General features: G+C 42.5%; 2 protein-coding genes across 2 annotated transcripts in view; both read left to right on the top strand.

Annotated features, from left to right (window-relative positions):
- The window catches only part of LOC103367829 (5-hydroxytryptamine receptor 3A-like), a 21058-nt gene extending 15652 nt beyond the window's left edge, over positions 1–5406 (top strand). Inside the window, exons 7-12 of the mRNA XM_008295983.1 lie at positions 933–1102; positions 1213–1373; positions 2839–3049; positions 3769–3948; positions 4738–4814; positions 5176–5406. Of these exons, the coding sequence (XP_008294205.1) occupies positions 933–1102; positions 1213–1373; positions 2839–3049; positions 3769–3948; positions 4738–4814; positions 5176–5406 (1030 nt within the window). The remainder of the gene's footprint in view (positions 1–932; positions 1103–1212; positions 1374–2838; positions 3050–3768; positions 3949–4737; positions 4815–5175) is intronic.
- Positions 5407–7696: 2290 nt separating this feature from the next.
- On the top strand, positions 7697–14816 carry lrrc59 (leucine rich repeat containing 59). Its single transcript, XM_008295961.1, has 8 exons — positions 7697–7830; positions 7973–8082; positions 9768–9827; positions 10576–10734; positions 10998–11102; positions 11185–11257; positions 12889–13080; positions 13164–14816. The coding sequence occupies exons 2-8, from the start codon at positions 7981–7983 to the stop codon at positions 13442–13444; spliced, it is 972 nt and encodes a 323-aa protein (XP_008294183.1). The 5' UTR covers positions 7697–7830; positions 7973–7980; the 3' UTR covers positions 13445–14816.
- The last annotated feature ends 254 nt before the right edge of the window (positions 14817–15070 follow it).

The following is a 15070-nucleotide window of genomic DNA, read 5'->3' as shown; positions in this document are numbered from 1 at the left end:
TAAAACACAAGCCTTTCTGCCTTTATTTCATGAACTTTAAAAGGCAGAATACAATAAAACACTAGCATTTGGGACAGCCAGTTAGTTAAGGTGCTAATCGTCTGGCCCAACTTCATCATCATTTGTTTCGTTGTTGTGTAAAGACTATTGAAAGCTATGTCAGTATGGGAGTTCAGGAAACTCATGCTGCAGGTTTCTGAGATACTGAGAAGAAAGAGTCCGACAAACAGCCGGAAGCAACAAACTAAATCTCAGCTCCTGGTAACATTTTGAGGTCTGTGTACGCTTCCGTCAACTAAAAGCATAAACGCTGCTCTTTGTGCTCTCTGTGATGTTCATACCAACACAATCAGCTGATTTTCCTTTCACCGTAACTCAATGCATTTACTAAGACTTCAGAGTTTCAGTGACCTTTCAGATGTTGGGGAGGCAAGACTTCAGCTGTAGCCTTGGAGGCGCCTCTGCTTTCACCCACATCTTACACGAGTGAAGCTTTCATGTGTACATGTGTGTGTTTATGTACAAGGTGCGTCAGAAAAATTCCAGCACTGCTGTCACAAAAGATATGTTTCAAACCCAAACTGCAAACTACCAGCTTTCTCCTTCCAAGTAATCCCCCTGGTGTCTAACACACCTCCCCAGCCTTCTCTGCCTTCACGCCGCCATGCACTCCTGGAAGGATTCTTCTCAACCAGAAACTGCGGGATGCTCAGGGTGATGTGAGCAGGCACGTTGTCATGGTGAAGCAGCCACCACTGGTCCTGCAACAACTCTGCCTCTTCTGAAGGAAGCAAACAGGATCTCTTTGTAGACGTGCTGGTTGATCATCTGAAGGGGAAACTCCTAGTTTGTAGTTTGAGTTTGAAATACATCTTCTGTGACACCAGTCCTGGAACTTTTCTAACACATCTCGTATCTCTGGTATCATCCAGGATAGAAAAGGACAAAGCCCCTCCAAGTCCTCTACTCACTATCGACTACAACGGCACAGTGTTTGTTCAGAACGACCAGGTGCTGGTGAGCACCTGCAGGATGCACGTCTACAAATTCCCCTTTGACACTCAGAGCTGCACCCTGTCCTTCAAATCTGTCGTTCACTCCGGTGAGTAAAAGTAATGTTTGTGAGTGAGTTTGTGTGCACTTATCATCACTTTTACAGTTTGACCACTTGCACACAATCCGGCTTCGTCTTATGTTTGTCTTCCTTTTCAGTCACAGAATTAAGACTTGTTCACCACTGGAGCTCTTCAGAAACAACGGAGTGGTCACGCGAGTTGATGCGGACTCAGTACGAGTGGCTGTTCTTAAACATGAAGGTCACCAACAAATCTGTGACTATGTTTGGCGCCGAACAAGACATGATCGTTTACACTGTAAGTAATTCAATTACTCAAGTGTTGTACTTAGGGGCTGCAAGGTGGCTTGGTGGTTAGCACCGTCGCCTCGCAGCTAGAAGATCCCCAGCTAGGACGCCCGGGATCTTTCTGCGTGGAGTTTGCATGTTCTCTCCAGGTTCCTCCCACGTTCCAAAACATGTTGACGTTAATTGGTGATTTAATTGGTGTGAATGTGAGTGTGCTTGGTTGTCTGTCTCTAAGTGTAGCCCTGCGTTGGCTGGTATAGGTTCCAGCCCCCTCCACGACCCCAGTGAGAATAAAGCGGTGTATAGATAATGGATGGATGGAAGTATTGTACTTAAAGAGTGGCTTAGCACCAGGCTGAAAGTCTGTGGGCCCCTTGAACCTCCTCTGACCTCCAACAGGTGCTTTTACTTGGTTGGAAGAGACAGAACATTTCTGCTTTTCTGGGACACAAACAGGCTCAATATTGGGTATATTAAGTTCGTACACAGGTTGCTCTGTTCATGACATTTGATATTTTACAGTAACAAGTCACAACTCCAGTGCTGTTTGGCTCATTGTCACACTGTCATGACTCATTATTTTATGAGTAACGTCTGCTCTGAAAAATAACTATTTGTCAAAATGCAGTGAGGAGCAACTGGAAGGGAACAAATTGTGCAGCAACACCTCCGCCGCTTTTGGCTTTTTCCAGGCCTGCATTGTTTCCAGCAACTTACACGGCATTGTGTCAAGCAGCACTTCATCCTCGTTCATCTCTGTAATCCTGGAGGACAGGGAGAAGGACAAAAAGGCCTCTAAAAAGTAAAAAAAAATGCTTTCACAAGACTAAACTTACTGACCCACTACTTTGCTTTGTTTTGTCATATTTGGCGAAACACTGCTTGTATAAGGTTGTGACATGCGGCAGACACCTGATGTTCTCTGCAGTTAGATGGAAAAAAAACATGCTCATATACCCCCAATATCGTGCATCCCTAGTGCGACATATTAATTCTGTCTGCATTAGCTGTAGCAGACGTGGTCACTGGCGCTCATCAGACATGCACTTTGCAGCATCTGTAACCTAATAGTAATATGATGGAGTATTCCTGTTGATCACTGCAGCACAGTGGGGCAAAAACAAGATGTTCAGGGCACATGAAGCTGCAATTTAAGTACCAATATCGCCATTTTAAATAACTTTTAACTTGAATATTGTTTAGTTCTGTAAAATTTAACTTACAGCTGCGGTCACTGAGGTCTCTCAATATAATGAAATATTGCCAGTATTAGTTCTTTCTTTGTTTTCTGAGCTACTTCTTTCTTTCCCCTTTCCCATATGATCTCTTTCCCTTACTGGGGTTACTTCAACTAATCTGAAAACTATCTGAAACTATCTCCACTACATAAATTACTTGATTTGCACCCAATGCTGTTTTACTTGTATGCATTTGGAGTGTGTATGCCGATTATCTGACACCTAAATATCTGACAGATCTCCATGAAGAGGAGGTCCCTCCTCTACGTTATCAACTTCTTGCTGCCTGTCTTCTTCTTCTTGTGTCTGGACTTGGCCTCCTTCCTGATCTCGGACAAAGGCGGCGAGAAGCTCAGCTTCAAGGTGACGGTGCTGCTCGCCGTCACAGTGATGCAGCTTATTCTCAATGAAATCCTGCCTTCCTCGTCAAACAGGATCCCTCTCATAGGTAAAAACAACACAAGGCCATGTTACACTGTACAGGTTTTGGCTGTTTGAGAACAAAGTCGGAAGTTAACATTTGTTGGGAGAAAAGTGGTGAAATGCTGAATCACGAATCTAAAGTAATGCTTTTAGATTGATTTACTGAAAACAGCCAATTTAGGACTACTACCAGCAAATCAGAGTGCAACGTGGAATGACTCAGAATGAAGTGACCAGCATGTCATTTGTTTTCTTTTTACCATTTTGGACTGCCAGCCGTAACGTTGTGTAGCTGGTCTTCACACTAGAAATGAACTAAACCAAGGTTTGGTTTTATCTGGACCATAACAGCCAATTAATGTCCTGCCAAGGTTCAACTGTTTGGACTGAACGCTTCACACCTTTAAGTTTGCATCAGAATAAACGTGAAAGTCCAAATCAATTGAATTAGGTCTGACAGGGACCTTTGGTGATTGCGCTAAAGGAAAACCTACATTAAGGGATCCCCAAAGTTAGAAGTTCATCCTGTAGTTATTGAGCCATTAAACTGAAAACCACTAATTCCAGTCTCTTGGTGTTGTCAGTGGGCTTCATCGAGTGGATGAATGTCTGACCAAATGGTGGCCCAAAGTCTTCTCTTTGTTGGACTGTAATTCACACAGGAGCAGCATATAGTGGCTGAATGTGTGACAATTTGTTAATATAATCACTATAATTCACTTTGTATTGACCTGTTCCCCTCAGTGGTCTACTGCATTGGGATTTTTGGTATGATGCTGCTCAGCCTCCTGGAGACAATCGTTGTGGTGTACCTGATGGAGAAAGACTCTGCATCCCAGAACAATGAGACAGACAGAGGCCAAAGCCTGAACAAAGTCTGTGGAGGCCAACGGGGCAAATCCAGCTTCTCCTGCTGTGAAGGAGGTAAAGCTTACTGTGGAAAAGCTGGTGCTGAGGTGTACTGTATGTTTATGTGGAATTCCCTAAAAACAAGGATGTCAGGGGGATTTTGAATGAGGTGTTCTTACCTCTTAAACAGAGTCTACAAGTTTTGGTTTCACTTTAGCTCTCTAGAACAGCTCGCATAGCCAAACGTAGCTGGGCAAGAAGTAGAAATGCAGATTAGTAGTGAGAACCCTTCTGGTCCCGTGAACCTCACCTTACAGGTTGTGATAGTTTATTGTTGTGACACTGAACTTACACTGCCTATAAAAGTTATTCACATCCTTTGAAGCTTTCCCCTTTCCCGCAATGACAAAGGGTCAGTGTGATTTGGCTTTACAAAAGTATTACAAAAACAAACTCGATATACTTTCTTATACTTTGCTGCATTCATTTTACCCTCTGCCTTTCCAAGCCAAGTTTTCCAGGTTTGCAGAGAAGCATGATGCTGCCACCACCGTGCTTCACAGTGGCGATGGTGTGTTTGTGATGATGTACAGCGTTTGGCGTTTGTCAAACAAAGCATCGAGTCTAATGGCCATAAAGATCAAGTTTGGTCTCATCAGACCAAAGAACCTTCCTCCAGTTGACTTCAGATTCACCCTCATTCCTTCTGGCCTTCTAGTTGAGACTTCACATTAGTGTTTTTTCTACAGTAGCCGTCTTTTTGTCCTCTGAATGCTCTCCTCATCTCCTTCTTAGCTGAAACAACTAAATTCCAACTTGATTTATGTTTCTCTAATTATTTCATGATGCTGATTGTCTTTCCAGAGGAGAAGAAATGGACTCCCTGTGGTTGCATCTGCGATGCGTCTGCTGATGAAACAACACCAGCTGAACTGCTAAAGGTTGGGCTTACGCTGCATTTTCATTAATTTTGCAAGTAAAACCGCACGTTGCATAAAATTAGTTCAACAACTGTGAGAAAGTTGAAAGCTGCCTTTTAAACCTGATGGTGAGTTTTGGAATTTAGATGGATAAGATGCTGGTCCAGACAAAACTTCATTATCCTCGCAATGTAGAAATAGCTCCGGTCAAGTGCAAACAAAAAAAACAGCTGACATGAGTTACAACTCAGAGGTAGCTGTTACGTCTCTCATCATGCTCAGTGAACTGTACAGAGAAATCTGAATGTCAGGTTTAGCAGCTTGTCATTATATTTGGTTCATAATCACTTTAGGTAACCACAGTCTTCTATCTCTCTTTTAGGAGAGAAGCAGCCAGCTGACCGAGGAGCCAAATGCTTTTGAAAAGGTCTCAGATGAGCTGAAGGATGTGGTGAAAACACTGATTCTGCTCCTCAGCAGCAGGAAGGAGGAAGAGAAGCCCGGCTACTGGACCAGAAAGACGGAAACCATCAACAAAGCTTACTTCATATTCTATATCACGGCTGCCAGCCTGTTTTTACTCTTCATGTTCTTCAACTGGAATCATGCATAAACATGAAAGTGCTCCATAAAGACGCACGAGTGAGATATACAGTAGTCAAGATTTATTGTTATGCAAAAACCCAAAACCAGGTCATAACCTGTGTTTAAATATGAAGCTGGCAGCACAAGCTTTTCATAGATCGTTAACATTTTCTGGCTATATTTAGATCTATAGGATGCTGTCAGTTCAGGGCTGCTGTGGCAGAATAAATAAAACTCCTGAGCTCCTCCATACATTAAAGGCCTGTATCAGTGACCACATGGACCAGTAATGTGATGCGTGCATTGATGCAGTGGTCAGTGTTGCTTGTGGTTATGAGTGTACGTTAACAGTGTGAGAAATATGTGTGTTTTAGAGTATTTATTATTTGTAGTTATGCAGCTTGGAATGAGGGGGAACGTGTGACTATGCTCACCCAAGTGAAGTCATTTTCTCCTTTAGTCATAATTGCCCAAATATTTGGTAACCTAAGGTGTGTTGTGTTTTGTTTTGTGAAATGTTTTTAGTTAATTTCAGCATTTTTGCACGACATGGGAACTGTTCAGATGTGTCTTCTTGATGGCATGTTTTACAAGCTGCTGCATGCACTAGTCCATCCTGCTTGTGTTAAAAAAAAATCAGCATGAAAGCAGAAGCAAACTTGTATCGTGTTCATTGAAGTGTAATGTCATAAAAATATGTCTGTTCAATAAACAGTGGTTTGGTGCATTAACTGGACTTTTTAAGGTGATCTTATCTTCATCTACAAACTTACACTACTGACCCCAAGAACTACTAAATAAACGTCCTCAGGCCGGTACAGTGCTGAGGGGAAACTTGAGGCCCATATTCCTCACAGAAACGCTTCGGCTCACGTATATTCTGAATGTTTCTGGTGTTAAAGGTTCTCCTAATGTCATTCTACAGCACCTATATTGGGTTAGGTTCTGAATGGGCTGCTTGAAATAGGTGGATTTTCTTTAAGCCATTCTGCAGCAGGTTTACTTCAACTTGTACTGACTTCTTCTTCTTTAGCTGGCAGACAGAAACCCAGACATTGTCCTGTGAGATCCTTTTATAAACTTGAATATTATATACAGTTTATATAGTTTTTGAATGTTACACTATCCCATCCTTGTTTACTTTTTTTCTGATATCGTTATGACCAGATTTTCACAGTTATTTAAAACTTTTTTTTGTTTCTTTTTAAATTACAGTAAACTTCACTTTCATGATGATGTGGGGATGTGAGTGCTGTGTGTTGTGGGTTTAGATTTTATTACCAAAGCAGGTGGCAAATGGACCTCTGTAAAAAGGCTTGCATTTGGTTTGTGTGCCCGTCAACACTCATCCCTCTCATAATGGCGTTTTTGTGGCCACAGTCACTTCATATTACTACATTTCTCTGAGCTGCATTGAAATTTAATGACTGATGAGGAAGACTGCCCGGCAGCACATAATGCTGACATGCTCACAGTGGCAGTTTTCACTTGAAAGGATCTTTTTTTTCATATTTTTTTGTCAAAGAAGCTAAATTATAAGATAAGATAAGATATGCCTTTATTTATTTAACAGAGGAGAAATTCACAGTGTTGTCAGCAGCAGTACACATAGAGATACACACATACTAGAAAGAAAAATGTACATGTAAGAAATAGTGCAAACAGAAGTATAAAAATACACATGCAAAAAAAGAATAGTGCAAGCACAGAATACAAAAATGAGGATATGAAAGATAGAAAAAATAAAGATAGAAGAAGAAGAAACAGTGCAAATGCAAATGCATACATACATGTCATGGAAATATTAGATCGACCATAATTCAATGTAGGAAACAATAAAAGCACTGGACAGTGCTAAAAAGGACAACATAATTTTGCATTGTCCCTCCTTTTTTGAGGCATGTTGTGCATTTTATATAAAAACAGAATTAAGTAAATTTTATTTGCACCCTGCAGTAAGAGTCGTCCTTAAATTTATTTATACCTTGCCATTAAAGAAGGAAAAAAACAGCTGATAAGCAAATAAGTGAAAAAATTGACAAAAGTAATAATAAAAAAAAAATGTAATGATTTTTTTTATTGTTCTTTTCAGCCACAATTCAAAAGCAACGTATTATTTCACTAAGTTATAATTTATCAAATTTTTATTTATTATTACTTTTTTTTGTTTAGTTTCTAGTTATTTGAGTGATTATTGTGAATTTTGTCTTTTCTTTAATGAACACGTCAGAGGACGACTTTGTGCGCTGCGCCCTCCGCTGCTGCAGGGGGCGCTGTTCGCCGCAGCGTGTCCGCTCTGTCGCTCAATCAGTGACGTGGATTTTCATTGAGGCAGTCAGTGCTGCCAAAAACACACAAACTCTGCTGCGTCCCTCAGCTTCTCCAACAACTTTTTCGCCTTTCCAAGCTGGACCGCTGCTTTTCCGTCACTTGAACGCAGCTTCCGTAACAGGTGAGCGGCTGCTGGTCTTCCTGTCGCTGCTCGTCCAAAGTATCTGCAAGGACCGGAGGGGAGAGAACTGTTGAAACTGGTTGAAAATGTCCTTCGTGTGAGTGTTTTTCTTTGTCACAGCCGCTCTGACTTGTGTTCACAGACTCCAGGATGAGTAAAAACAGCAAAGTGCTGAACCTGAAGGATAAAGTGAGCGGGAACGAGGCGGACCTGAGCTTGTGTAACCTGACGGAGGTGCCCGTCAGAGAGCTGGTGAGTTCACGTGCTGTCTGTCACATCACACACTGAAGGGGTTAGAATAGAGCACCGTGATTTCACACTGGACTGTGGTTCTTGGTTTGAATTCTAAACGAAAATATACAGCAGCATGGATATGATCCTTTTTGCTGGCTTCAAAGAAACAAGTGGGAAGTCTGATTTGTTCTGTAGATGTTCAGAAAATGGTCATTTATAGCAAATTGTGTATGAAAAGCTTTTGAGCTGGTGGCAAAAACAGAAAGCAAAAGTTCATCCACAGCCTGGTCAGGTGTGGCTTTAAAGGACAGAGATGAGATAACGTGACCAGCGGCTATAAAAGGCCACTTTACAATACATCCATCATCTCTACACCTTTAACCCTCACTAGGGGGGCTGGAGTCTATCCCAGCTGACTCAGGGTGAAGGCAGGTTCACCTGGACAGGTAACCAGTCCATCACAGGGATAATAAATAAATAAAAATGTGGATTGTGCTTAAATAAATGAAACCTTAATTCACAAAACTAATATATGTTTTTCTTGGGCGCTGACTAACGAGGATGAACCCTGAACTGTCACCAGACATTCATGGTTCCCAGAGGATGGATCCTAGTGACTTTTGCGATAGTTTCTCCTCGTGCCACCGTGAGGCTTACATTTGGCAGTTTTTATGTCTCGACAACTATTAGAAGCATCGCCTTAAAACCTGGTTCAGACATTCGTGTTCAGGATCAGATCAAGTTTATTGTGTCACATGTTTTAAAACGAAACTGAGTCGACCAAAGAGCTGTAAATGTCACGGGAAAGGCAAAGATGGAAAATGTCCAATGAGAAGATGAAAACAGGACATAAAGCTGAAAATCAGTGGATATAAGATGATAAGAAAAACAAAACAAGTCAAGGATAACAACTTCCATCCATCCATCATCTCTCCACCTTAATCCTCACTAGGGGGGCTGGAGTCTGTCCCAGCTGACTCAGGGTGAAGGCAGGTTCACCTGGACAGGTAACCAGTCTATCACAGGGCTACACTTAGAGACAGACAACCAAGCACACTCACATTCACACCTGCAGACAATTTAGAATCACCAATTAACCTCAACATGTTTCTGGACTGTGGGAGGAAGCCGAAGAACCCGGAGAGAACCCACGCTGCACGGGGAGAACATGGAGACTCCACGCAGAAAGATCCCGGGTGTCCTCACCGGGATGCGAACTGACGACCTTCTAGCTGCGAGGCGACGGTGCTAACCACCAGCCCACTGTGAAATACAACTTTATTTAAATACCACAGAAGATGAGAAACGCTGTCGGCATGCTGGAGCTGCAGCGGAAAAGTCTACGACTTAATAAATCATTTCAGACGGTTCTCCCCCTAAAAACATCTGTCAGCTTCACCGAGCCGTTCAGAAACAGCTGGACAACGTTCCACGAGCAGCATTGACGACATTATTAATCCTAAACGCTGTATTGAATTGTGATTTCTACTCTTATGACCCCCTCTCTCCTATTGTTTCTATTATAGGATGTTGTCTCATGACGTCCATTCTGTTGTCGTGTTGGAACAATTGATGCTTATTTCTTTATGTTTAAAAAAGATAATAAAAGGATGGGTTTTTATTTACTTTTACCTTGTTTCTTTTTTTTTTTGTTCGTTTTTTTTATTTCCGGTTCAACTTGCTTTTTTTTCCTCCTCCAACAGGCTCTATTCCCCAAAGCGACTGTCCTGGACTTGTCCTGTAACAACATCATCTCTCTTCCTGTGAGTATTAAACACACGAGTCACAAGCAGACGATGAGCGTTCTGAACTAAAACATGTTATTTTATTCAGTTAAAGTCCTTCACATTTAATCCTTAAGATCTAAGAAGGTTAAATGTTTAGCAAATTCATTCATAAGCTAATTAGCGAAGGCGCTAACGATCAATACATTTTTCTTTTCACTGGAAACATCCCGACACCTTCAGTTTCAATCAGCTGATTTATAATTTAATGACACCCTGAATTTTTCATTATCTTGGAAACTAAACAGTTAAAAAATTTTTTTTTTTCCTCTTCTGGGGATGTTTTCGCTCTTCCTCTGAGTATTAAACAACCAAGTCTTCAGCAGTTTTATTCAGGTAAAGTCCTTCACATTTAAACCTGAACAAGATTGATTGTCTGTGAAGGTTTAAATGGTGGATTTTTTTAGCAAACTCATTCATGAATTGATTAATGGAGGCACTAGTGATTAATGCACGTATAAATAAGTTTATGACGTCATTATACTGAGAACTAAAGAGTTAAACAGTTTTTTATTCCTCTGTCGATATGGCACAACGTTGGATCATTTATGCTTGTATTCCAAGATGTTCTCAGTCCAGTAATTCTGCTGTTTCTGCTTGTTTCTTAACCCCCTGTAATGTGGAGCAGCTTTAAACTCCCTGCAGGCTTTACATCAGACTAACAATATTAAGATTGATGTGTGTCTCTCTGGCTGAGGTTCTTTCTTTCTTTCTTTCGTCCATGCAGCCAGAGTTCTGCAGTCTGACCCACTTGGTGAAAGTGGATCTGAGTAAAAACCAGCTGACCTGTCTGCCAGACGACCTGGGGAACCTGGTCAGCCTCCAGCACCTGGACCTCTACAACAACAAGCTGACGGTGCTGCCTGTCAGCTTCTCTCAGCTCCGGGTGGGTCCACATTTTACACTAAATGTGCAGTTTCTATCCAAATTAAACCTTCAGTGTGTGTCGTATCGAGACTGAAACTGTCGAAGCTCTGATCAAAAGATTTGATGCAACAGAACAGACGTGAACAAACATGTTTATTGTTCACTAGTGTGGAATTTTTCTTTGGCTCACCAGAGAACACCTGATGTACAGTGTTAATGATACGTCTTTACATGAAGTGTGACTGAGGCGGTTTGTTTTCTTATCCTGTGTTTTGTGCTCAGAGTCTGAAGTGGTTGGATCTGAAGGATAACCCTCTGGAGGTCAACCTGGCCAAGGCAGCGGGAGACTGTCTGGATGAGAAGCAGTGCAAACAGTGCGCCTCCAAGGTGACTGACACGGAGATACAGCGATCCAGCAGAGAGTTCACCTAAAGTCTCCAAAACTAAAGCTGGTGTTTTTTTTTTTCAGGTCCTGCAGCACATGAGAGCTCTTCAGGACGAGGTCGATCGGGCGCGAGAGAAACGCCTCCTGAGGGAAAAAGGTGGGTGTCGGGAAACGGTGAAGTTTAATCCTGAGCAGCTACATCAGGACCAACAGATAGATGTTGGACGCTTTAGTGAAAATATGTTTGGAATTAAAAAGAGTCGGAGTCGTGATCTTGCTTTGTCACTCTTTGATCAGACAAACACTGATTGCAAAATGTATTCAGGAGGCTATTCTGGTAGATTAATCGTAGCAACTGCTTGGGTTCCTTGAAGACGTTCCACCTTCATCCAAGAGGCTTCATCAGCTCTGACTGACTAGTTGGGAGTTCCAGACACTGATATCCTTAAGGAGCCTTTAACACCTGAGTTTTGGATTCAATTTGGGGTTTGTTGCTCCTCCCCCTTGTTATGTGAATCGTAACTGCTGTCCCCTGACACAAAGGGGTTCATTAGGGTCTTCTGTGGCTAGGTGTTAATGTGGTTTCATCTTCCTGGGGAGAGATCTTAGGACTGAGTTGTAAATAGGTGAGAGGTGATGCCTCAGACCTCCACCTCTGTTGAGGGATGGTCTTTCCAGTTAGATGGCTTCTTTCACTCCTCTCTCAAACCATCTGTCCTCCCTGCAGGCCAACATCTGTACGTTGTTTTCTTTGAATGAGTGTCCTTAAGATGCAGGTGGACTGCTGAGTCCTGTTCTGAGGAGGAGGCTCCTCTGGGCTGAGCCATGAGGATATCAGTATGTGGAACTCCCAACTAGTCAGTCAGAACTGATGAAGCCTCTTGGATGAGAGGTCTTCAAGGAACTCAAGCAAGTCTAGCTGCTGTGATTAATCTACCAGAACAACCACGACCTGGATGACTGAGAATCTTCAGACATATTTAGGAGGTGTTCTTGAGAACTCTACAAGAAGTGTTTGTAAAGCACATGTAACTCAGAATCATACTTCCTGTAGCGTTTCACTGCTTCACTGAGTTATGACGGAGCTGCTTTATGTTCAGCTTTCTAGTTATTTCCAGTGGTTTCCCTTTAAAGTGTCAGAGAAACTGTCTGAGGGTCGTGTGATGGTTGATGTGGGAGGAAAGAAGAACTCGTGCTCATGTCATAACCTTCCTCCAGTCTTTTGTAAAATATTGTGAAATTTCACTTTTCCATTATTTAATTATAAGCATTTAAATAGAATGACGCCAGACGTGCTTTCTTTGATGGAACTAAGAGGCTCACATCGTTTTTTACTTCCTAGTAGGATGTTTTATATATTTTTTCACACAAGTTTTTTCACAATTAAAACATCTAAGTTTGAGACTCTTAGAGGTCAGTTGATATTTGCAGGGACAAAGGAGCACAATGGGCTTATAGAGAGTGGAAAACAGAAGTTGTCCAGTTGGCGTCTACTTTTGTTGATGCTCTACCACAACAACAGAATGTAATTATGACTCATCACCGTTAAAATGAGAGTTTTCTTTAAAGCTCACAATAATCTTGGGCTTTGTTTTTCACTCTGCATTGCTTTAAAAACCACCGTACACGACAGAAGAATGACTCACAGTGTCATCATCATCAAAGCCAATACACTGTGTTTTATTTATGGAGCCAAACCGGGAAGAAAAGCTTCCGGAAACACAATCAATTACTGTCCTTTTTATGTATGAACACTGCTGTGATCACGTTTCCTTCCTCCTTGAACAGAGCTGGAGAAGAAGAGGGAGGCCAAGCAGAGGGAGCGGGAGGCCCGAGAGAAGGAGGCTCGCAAACGGGAGAAGGCCGAGGAGAAGGAGAAGAGGAGGAAAGAGTACAACGCTCAGATGGCGGCTTTGGCTGCGCAGGAGCATCAGAAGAAGAAGAGCGAGGAGAAGAAGAAGAAGAACGGGCAGGCGGCAGGTGGGTTCAAAGGCTGGACGTCTTAAAGACTGGCTTGTGTTATTCGTGGTTCTGTGTTACACATTTTGATTTGATCCCTACAGATAAGAAGGCTGTGGTGGAATCGGCGCCCAAACCTCGGCGCTCTCTAATTGGCCCGTTGTTCAAGCTCCTCCTCCTGCTGCTGCTGGGATTGGCCGGAGTCGCCGCCGCCTGCCGGATGACCGACCTGCAGAGAGAAGCCATCTGCGTGTCCGTAAACGTCGCCGTGGACGACGGCCTGTCCTGGGCCAGACAGCAGGAGGTGGTGGTCCGACAGCTGGTGCAAAATCTGTCGTCTGCTGCGAAAGAGTTTCTCGAATCCACGCAACCGTCCAAGAGCTAAGTCTGCCTCCGCGGACGACTCGGAGCTGCAGGTTTTCCACTCTCACCTGTTGAATCCTGGGAGTTGAAAAGTCTGTGCAGCAGATGGACGAATGGGGGTGGACAGATGTGTGAAAATCATCTTAAATTCCTATGGAATTGTTGTCGCTCTTGTACCCTCTTTGTACTACAGCCTGTTTTTAAAAAAGAAAAAAAAGAATCTGTCGACCGTGTTCTGCACTGTGGTGTCTTACATGTGCGTTACAGGGTGGATGTGGAGCGTCAGGTCTGTGCTGCACATCGAGTCACATGTCGGCTGCATCCGTCAGTGTTAGATGTGGCAGTCTGAGCATGTGCAGTGAAGGCTGTGTGAATGTGAAGCCCCTCAGTCTGATTTCAGTCTAATACTCACTGTCCGGACGCAAACTAGAGCCCAACTGATATGAGTGGATTTTATCTCCCTGCAGTTGCGAGACATTTTATTACACAAATGCCAAAGATACTTGACATAAATTACGTTGCATCGATTGTCAACCAGAAAGCAAAATGTCGTGCTCAGAACATCACGTTTCATGCTCACAACTCTTCAGATTTAAAAGACGCTCACACAGGGCTGTTATTTAATCATCGGTCCACTGGATTAATCTGCTTTTTATTCTCTTGATTAATCATTTAATCCAATTTGCTCCATGTGATGTCTTCCAGTTCCAAAGATAATTAGTTTATGAGGATTTATGACAAAGAAAAGCAATTTTTTTTTGCAAGAAAGTTCATCAAACATCGCTCGTCTGATCATCAGCGTTTAAAATCCTGTATCAGTCTGGCTCTAATGCACACCAACCTCAGTACATGATATTACCAGGACCATACGGATCATTTTGCATGTGTCAACCCTTCTGCTGTGTACATCTGATCAGTTTGCAAATGTTGCTGCTGTGCATGAAGCAGTTGGATGTGTTCTTACAGCTTTCCAACTGTCACTGGTTTTGATTCCGTTCCTGAGGAGGAATTAGCCGACTGAGTCAAGTTTCATTACAGATAAACTTTGATCAGATTCAGAGTTTAGCATTACATATCTTGACAACGTTTCAAGGAAAAATACAAAAACACGGCAGCAAAATTTCCCAAATTGTGAGCTGATATGAAGTACACACGTTTTGTTGTTCAGGGGATCTTACTTACAGATGTAGGGTGTGGTATCGACCCACAATCCCTCAATCTTCTGGTGCATCAGGACCAGATGTTGATGTTGAACTGACGGTCCAGAGTCTGAAATGCCTTTCTCCTTGCAACCTGTTTTGTTCAGAGTCTGCCTTCGCTGCACTGGGTCTTGTACAGCTTCGTCCGTGCTCAAACATCGTCAGCATCATTAAATGGCTATGCACTGCAACGGATATCTGACTGCTGTCTTTGTGTAACAGAAGAATACACCTCGTTCTCTCCATCAGCTAGGACTAGTTCTGTCTTGAATGTGCAACAAAAAAAAAGAACAACAAAACAAAACAGGATTTTACATTTTAATTGTAGTTTAAATCCAGATGTAACTGACTGAGGAATAAGTAAAAACAAGAGGTTCAGTGTCTGAACTCAGTGAGGCTGCACAGTGGTCTTACTTTAGGCTAAATGCTAACCATCGGCATGCTAAGAT

Source organism: Stegastes partitus, unplaced genomic scaffold (genome assembly GCF_000690725.1).
Source record: "Stegastes partitus isolate 25-593 unplaced genomic scaffold, Stegastes_partitus-1.0.2 Scaffold1092, whole genome shotgun sequence".
Classification (NCBI taxonomy): Eukaryota; Metazoa; Chordata; class Actinopteri; family Pomacentridae; genus Stegastes; species Stegastes partitus.
This window is presented reverse-complemented; position numbering and strand designations above follow the sequence as displayed.

What these genes read in the sequence shown, in the direction of transcription:
- lrrc59 (XM_008295961.1), top strand. Translation starts at nt 7,981, where the DNA reads ATGAGTAAAAACAGCAAAGTGCTGAACCTGAAGGATAAAGTGAGCGGG. An exon ending in AGGTGCCCGTCAGAGAGCTG is followed by an intron (nt 8,083 to 9,767) that starts GTGAGTTCACGT and finishes CTCCTCCAACAG; the next exon opens with GCTCTATTCCCCAAAGCGAC. An exon ending in GAAGAACGGGCAGGCGGCAG is followed by an intron (nt 13,081 to 13,163) that starts GTGGGTTCAAAG and finishes TGATCCCTACAG; the next exon opens with ATAAGAAGGCTGTGGTGGAA.